General features: G+C 38.1%; 1 protein-coding gene across 1 annotated transcript; it reads left to right on the top strand.

The window, feature by feature from the left end:
* The first annotated feature begins 231 nt into the window (after window positions 1-231).
* LOC104598054 (uncharacterized) lies at window positions 232-2409 on the top strand. Its single transcript, XM_010259946.3, has 2 exons — window positions 232-939; window positions 2113-2409. Exons 1-2 carry the CDS (start codon window positions 316-318, stop codon window positions 2197-2199), a joined length of 711 nt encoding a protein of 236 aa, XP_010258248.1. The 5' UTR covers window positions 232-315; the 3' UTR covers window positions 2200-2409.
* Window positions 2410-6900: the final 4491 nt, after the last annotated feature.

The raw sequence follows: 6900 nt of genomic DNA, 5'->3' as shown, positions 1-6900 counted from the left end.
TCATTTTATGGGCTTGGGCTTCGACTCCGGGACTGTTGGGGTGAGGGAGCCGGTCATTGGGCCAAATGTAAATTGCATTTTGTTTCAAATCAAGATGCTCAACCCAACACCGTCGGATTGAATTTGTGAATTCATCGTATAGATGCTAATCGGAAGGTTGAAAACGCGTGCTTTTAGAAAAGCACATAACCGCAGTAGCATTATCGTTAAACATCATGAGTTCATGATATATCTGTATTTCAATTTGTTTGTTTAGTCACTACTAGATAGAAGCCTGTCGATTCGATCCTGACTTTAAGTAACTGTCTCTCATGGATGATAGTTGTTCTCTGCGTGTTTGATGAAATGGAAGACGGTGAAGAGAATACCCAAGTTCTGAAGGACTGGGAACAGGTCCAGCACTTACCTCTCCATTCTTCTTCTTCTTCTTTGAACCAAGCCCGGATTGTCTCCGAAGCCGGAGCGGAAGCGCAGACCCATTCCATGGGATGGGAAATGGTGGTGCTTAGACAGACTCTATACGGCGATGATTGCACCGTCTTTCCTCCAAGAAAACACGAAGGTTTATTACCCGACGATCAGCGCCAAGAAGAAGAAGAATTGGAATCAGAACCGCCATCGCCACCGTCTGGTGCTGATGTAGAGGACCTTACACATCCGCGCCAGCCGTCCGATTCCCGACTCCGAGTTGTGGAACACATTGTGAAGTGCTTGAATTTGGGGTTTGAGCTCTTCTATTACAAAGTTTTCAGCATCGTTTCTTCGGTCCGCACTTCTTGTAGTGCCGGTAGTCGGGCAATTTGGTCATTTGCTTCGTCGACTGGAGCCGCTGCGACCCTGATGCTGTCGTTGTTTTTCTTACGGGTGCACCAGCGGCGTCGAAGGTTACGGCAGGAGAGGAAGGATCATATCATTCTTCTCCTAAAACAGCAGGATGAGGTACGTGTGAAATGTTCCCTTGTGGTCGCCGCTTAGCCTGTTGTGCTTTTCATGGAGATTTTATTACTGAATATTACTTCTTTGGACTCGTTTGGTATTTCCAACATTTCAAATCCATGTCATATACTGGACACCGGCCTTCTTGTATACTGGCTACTATACTACTGATTTGATTCTTCCATATGTTTGTGGAAATGCCAATCAGAGACAATGCCCAATAACCTGGCTTAAATTTCCAACTATAGAAACCAGTTTGTATTTGCCTTTCGGGAACCACCAAAACTTGATGCAACGCGGTGAAACTAGTGAGAATAAATTATGTTTGCTAAAGTGCAGAAAACAGAGAGACCATTCAGGCAGAGTAAAGCCAGAAAAATTGAATTCTCCACCATTAATCTGGTTTGGCCACTAGAGTGTTGGTTTCTCTTAGTAAAAATGCACGGTGGCGTTATGTTAGATCAAGGGGATTAATTCAGCTGTGTTTGTGACGTATACTGCTATTTCTTTTACATAGCTTCCTATTTACCAAGGAAAAAGAAACGAAAGAAACTGTTTACCATTCTGTTTTTCACCCTTTTCTTCCAAGTGGGCAAGTGGATGCTTTATATATAAGCTGGTATTGTCTATTACCAACAAAGCAAACCGGCCAGGTCTTTTAGGCTGTGTTTGGTTTGAAGGAAAAAGTAGGGAAACCTTTACAAACCTTGTATTAGGTTTCCCTTACTTTCCTACCTTTTCCTTCATACCAAACATAGCCTTACTTTAAAATTTTTGGGTATCGACCATCAGGGTAAGTTTGGTTTTAAATGGTCTGATCTTCTAGTTCCGGAGCACTTGAATAGTTGTTTTGTTGGAGTAGGTTAACCTAAGTCTCAATCTTCCATGGGTGGGACAGTGAAAGTCTCTTTTCTCTCCTGCTTTTGATGTTAAGCAAGCAGAGGAGGGTTTCTAAGCTCATACTGTTGACTGTAAACTGACATGTAATAAAGGTCCCAGAAGGAGTAAAGGGGATGCTATAAAGGTGTGCAACTTTGAGCTGACAGAATGAATTGAGATCTTTCACCATGCGCTTAATGCTTAAGCTGTAAATTATCTTAGTAGTTGAATTTTCTGCTTGGGTTCTGATAGTTACATTCTTCTACTGGTATTGAAGTTTAATTTGCTTCGTTGCAGAAGCTGAGCCAGCTCTTGTATCAAATTGCCCAGATAAATGAAGCATTATCAGCCCGTCGCAGGGTTCCAGTGCATAGAATTGGTTGATGGATCCTACAGAGTACTCCAGTTGGAGGACATTTTAATTGCTTACTCTCTGCTGGAGTCTGGAGCTTTACTTTCAACAATAGCTTATTTATTGACAGTAAAAATTAAAAAAAAAAGTTGTATAAAGTTACTATGATATAGGGTTCAGAAGAAATTTGTGACTGTTTTTCTTATTCCTCTAGTATAAAGTTATTATGCTTTCAACGATCACTTAGTTGATTGGTACAACCTATCTATGTAACCATATGCATTACCAAGTTTTGGGTCGGATTGCTGGCTGGTCACAAAAGGAAAATGCCCAAAGGGATTAATCGTTAATGCCTGGGCCAGATCTTGTTCGGGCCCCACTGTTGGGTTTGGTGAAATTAATCCAAGATCTTGGCCATCAAAGTGGCCTATTAGGATCGATGCATTAATCTCAACCATCCAAGTGATATATCAAAATTAAACCGATTTAGGACATCTGAAAATGGAGTGCAATTCGGGTTAACATTTTACACTATTTCCGTATTTCGGGCTTGGGCTTCAATCCAGGCCCATTCAAAATTTGGCAAAAGCCCAGCCCAACCCGAGTTCGCTCATATCTATATTTTACGAAGTAAGGTATCAAAACTTAGAGTTACCGTCCATTTGAGTAATGCAATAAAAATTCTGAAAAACATTTCTTTTTGAAGAGAAAAAAGTTGTGGAAATATTTAAAACCAAGTAAAATGACGTACCAGATAAGCCTAACATCTATTCTATGCCATCAAAATGGCCTCAGCTCAGTCAATTAATTTCAGCCAGTTTCATGGGTTCAATCACTTGCCATCATTGGTTTTCACTATTTTCCAATACTTCCCCCATTTAAGCGCTGCTTATCAACCCATGAGAAGTATTAAAACTTACAGTGATAGTAATAGACTGACATTAACCTACTTCTTTATGAAATTATTAGTTATGACAAATTTTCTTGAAGGGGACAAAAATCTGCGATGCACGGAGGTTAGGGGACATGCGAGCGGGGAGGGATAAGATTGCTGTGTGCCTGTGTCAGATCAAGGCCCTTGACGGGTTTGGTCATTCAGTCATTGGTAGCTCTCAACTCTGATGCAGAGTGGGGTGGGGTAGGGCCACCAAAAGTAGATTCTCCAGTTGAAGGAAGAAGGAAAAACTCGTGATCATAACAATTCATTGGTCCTTTCCTATATAAAGAAAACAAGAATAAGTCTTTATTGAGTTGTTCATGGTACCGGAAAAGCTTTGACCACTGTCAATTTTGATTATTGGTCGCCCGTTTTATAATCCCAATTAATTGGTTGGTGGTAAATTTTTCCTGTATCAGGTATATATATTAAAAAGATATATTTAACCAATATGCATTGATCTTTCTAAATTTACAGTATTCTTCTTTTTTTTTTTTCACAAATAAAATCTGGGTGTCCAGAAATATGCATAAGTTTGTTTTTTTAATTAACAAAATAAACTATTTCTGCAAAATCATAGTGGTGAGCAGCTGGTTATCTGATAACTCGTACCTTAATCCAATCAATATGCGGTAATATCTGATTAACGTCTAAAAAGATTGAAGAAGAATTTCTGATCATAGTAGGGGGGGATGTGTAACATACCAACAGTTTGTAGTATCATCGTTTGATGGTTGTCGTGCCGTCGTTCCTCAGGCACAGCTGGTAAGCATTTCTGATTAAGTGAAACAGGTGATGTCAAACTAGATTTTTGTTTTACACAAATCATTGATGCGACAACTTCATACAACATGGAGTGTAAGTTTGTTGGTGAAAGTCTCTGGACTCTGGCTGGTTATAGCGGAGACCCAGGATGTGGATGTTTTCTTTGGTTAAAGGTGCCAATTGGGCTTAAATGATGAAATAGCAGAACTTCCAATTCGGATTTGCTCCTTAAACTCTCACAGAATGTGTCTCACACCGATCTCACGGCACCTTGCAGTTATACATTAGGAATATCTCCCATACTGTGAGGATATGTTTAAGGATGCAAATGGATCGGATCGGATTCTAATCAAGGTCGAATCTGATCTGACACTATTCATTTTAGTTTTGATTCGGTTGGATTTGATAGATCTTGATTTAAATTTAAATCCTATCGGTAAGTAAGCTTTTTGGATCTAATCCGATCTGATATGTTATTTTAAAAATTAATAAATTATTAAAAGAGAAATAAAATATACCAATTTAAATAAAGAAAAAACAAAAAATATAAATATTTTTTATTATTTTCATCATATATACATGTTTTTTTTAAAAGATAAATAATATATATGTATTTATATATATTTATATTTATAAATATATAACATATATTGGATTGGATCTTCTCGAATCGGATGAGGAGGGGAGATCCAAATTTGATCCGATTTATGATTGGATCCTATTATCCGATCCGAACAGGAGTGATCCAAATTCGACCAAATAGGATTGGATCATGCCCTGATCCATTTGCACCTCTACATATGTTCCCACTTGCTGAGATTCAATTCCATCTTCACCCCTCCCTAGCTCCCTGTCTAAATCAAGTTTGATTAGGCTGTGTTTGGTCTGATAGAAAATAATTTGGCAGCTGTTTTTATTAGTGTTTTTAAAATGGATACTGGATGGTCAGACCAGAAAAATCAGGAATCAATCACTTAATCGGTTCCGTTTCACCCTAAAATCATCTTTTGGCCAAAAACCGTTGATTTAGTAAGCGAATTGCTGACCTGAACGGTCAAACTGTTGACCCAGACAACAATTTTGATCGTTTTTTATTATTTTGTCAGAGCAAACTGTCTGTTTGATCCAGGAACCGGACCTCAAAATGATTCCCTGTTCGGTCTGATTTTAAAAACCTTGATTTTTATTTTAGCAATAACAAAAACCATTTACATTAACGAACACCCTTTTATAAGTTTTATAATTTAAACCATGGATTTCTCCTCAATTTTCCGCTTATCTTGTTTTCCACCAAACCAAGCACAGCCTCAGCGAAAAGTATATTAAAAAAAGAGCCTTCTTAGGTTGTTCCCTCACAAAAAGCCTTACATTTCATCTCAGTTTGAATTTTGTGATTCTAGAACATCCGGAAGAAATGGTGCAATTGGGTTTCCTATTCTTCGCTCGGCAGTAGCTCAGGGAAAAATGAACCCATAACCAAATGCATCATCTAGAGACATGTATTACTACCGTAGAAGGATAACTTAGCTAAATGCACTTCCAATATAATCAACAAACTACTCTTTATTCTTACCATATGTATACTCGACTCTAATTAAACTCCTCGTAGTCGTAGGTATTGAGATGTTATTTCCAAGTATTAATTCAACCCCAATTATATATGTCAACATATTTTAAAGACACAAGTTGGACAAATTTAGGGGTGTTCAAGAACATGGTTGGTTTTGTTTTTCAAAACAAAAACAACTGTCACATGAGCAAACAGTTGTTTTTGTTCTGAAAAAACAAAATCATAATGTTGAATTTGGAAACACCCCATTAGGCTCACATCACATGTGCCTTGCTTGAATTCAGATGCACATGCACCTCGTCTGGCTTATTATCATGTTTCAGCGAATTATATTTGAATGTTGATGTTGGATGTGTAATTTATTGTAGGTTATATCTAAGGTTGTGTTTGATACAATTGTTGTTTCTACCTGAATTGTTTTTGGTTAATCAATACACTGTTGTTATTTGAGTTAATGAAGGCATAGCTTAAAAATGCATGTGTAGGAAGAAGCTGTTTGTAGAAAATGTCATTTTGATCTTGATCTAGGGTCGGGCGGGTTCAGCAGCCTTGTCTATGGCCTATGGGACTTTCGCTTGAAATGGAAGATTAGAAGCGTTGAGCTATTTAACACACCATTCTTACCAATTAAGTAATCAAGTTTTTGAAATGTTTTAATTTTCAAAGTTACCTCTATAAAATTTCTGTTTTTTTTTTTTATCTCACCTTTGGAATTTAAGAACCCCTGTGCTTCAGTTTCTCTTTATAGCCCTAAAACACTGATTACGGGGAGGGGGGTGCAAACAAGCCGGATTATGTTCTGATCCGAATTTAGATTCGATCCAATGTATCGGATTTTTTTTGGGTCGTATCAGATCACAATACATTTAGATGGTTAAAGTTCCACTTGCAGAAAAGTGTAATGCAAGAACTATCAAGGATATGATTTTTCCTGTGGTTAATAGCTCTTATTATTGATGGAAAAAAATCTAAGCATATTGGATTTAGCTTGCAATACAAGTCATGCTCTTAACCTTTTTTTCAATCATTATTATCCCAAATAATGTTTGTTGTGTGTATAGAAGACCATCAATAACACTGAAAAGTGTGTTCTGTTGCAAGTAAAAGGGTTAGGGTAGAGCAAAATAAGAAATGATTTAAGTATTAAAGGTAGTTAGTTATTAGAGAACGGAACGGTGAAGCAGCATTCGTGTAAACGGCCCATATATAATTGGGATAAAGGATTTGATGATGATGATAAAGGGTGGTGCTGTTCATCCGAGAAGACATGAATAGTGATGAAGCGCGATTTGGCCTGATCTAGCAACAGGGGGACACGTGGATGCAGCCTAACTAGTAAGATGACAGTTCAGCCTGATATGCCGAGTCCGCAACAGATCGAGCTCGGATAATCAAACCACCTTGGGACGAGTTCATCTCGGTATAAGGTCGGATCAAGACTACTTCGATCCCAAGGCACTT

Source organism: Nelumbo nucifera, chromosome 4, assembly GCF_055504915.1.
Source record: "Nelumbo nucifera cultivar China Antique chromosome 4, China Antique-T2T, whole genome shotgun sequence".
In the NCBI taxonomy this organism is placed as follows: Eukaryota; Viridiplantae; Streptophyta; class Magnoliopsida; order Proteales; family Nelumbonaceae; genus Nelumbo; species Nelumbo nucifera.
The sequence above is the reverse complement of the archived record's forward strand: the minus strand, read 5'-3'. Positions and strand labels throughout refer to the sequence as shown.

What these genes read in the sequence shown, in the direction of transcription:
- LOC104598054 (XM_010259946.3), top strand. Translation starts at nt 316, where the DNA reads ATGATAGTTGTTCTCTGCGTGTTTGATGAAATGGAAGACGGTGAAGAG. An exon ending in TCCTAAAACAGCAGGATGAG is followed by an intron (nt 940 to 2,112) that starts GTACGTGTGAAA and finishes GCTTCGTTGCAG; the next exon opens with AAGCTGAGCCAGCTCTTGTA.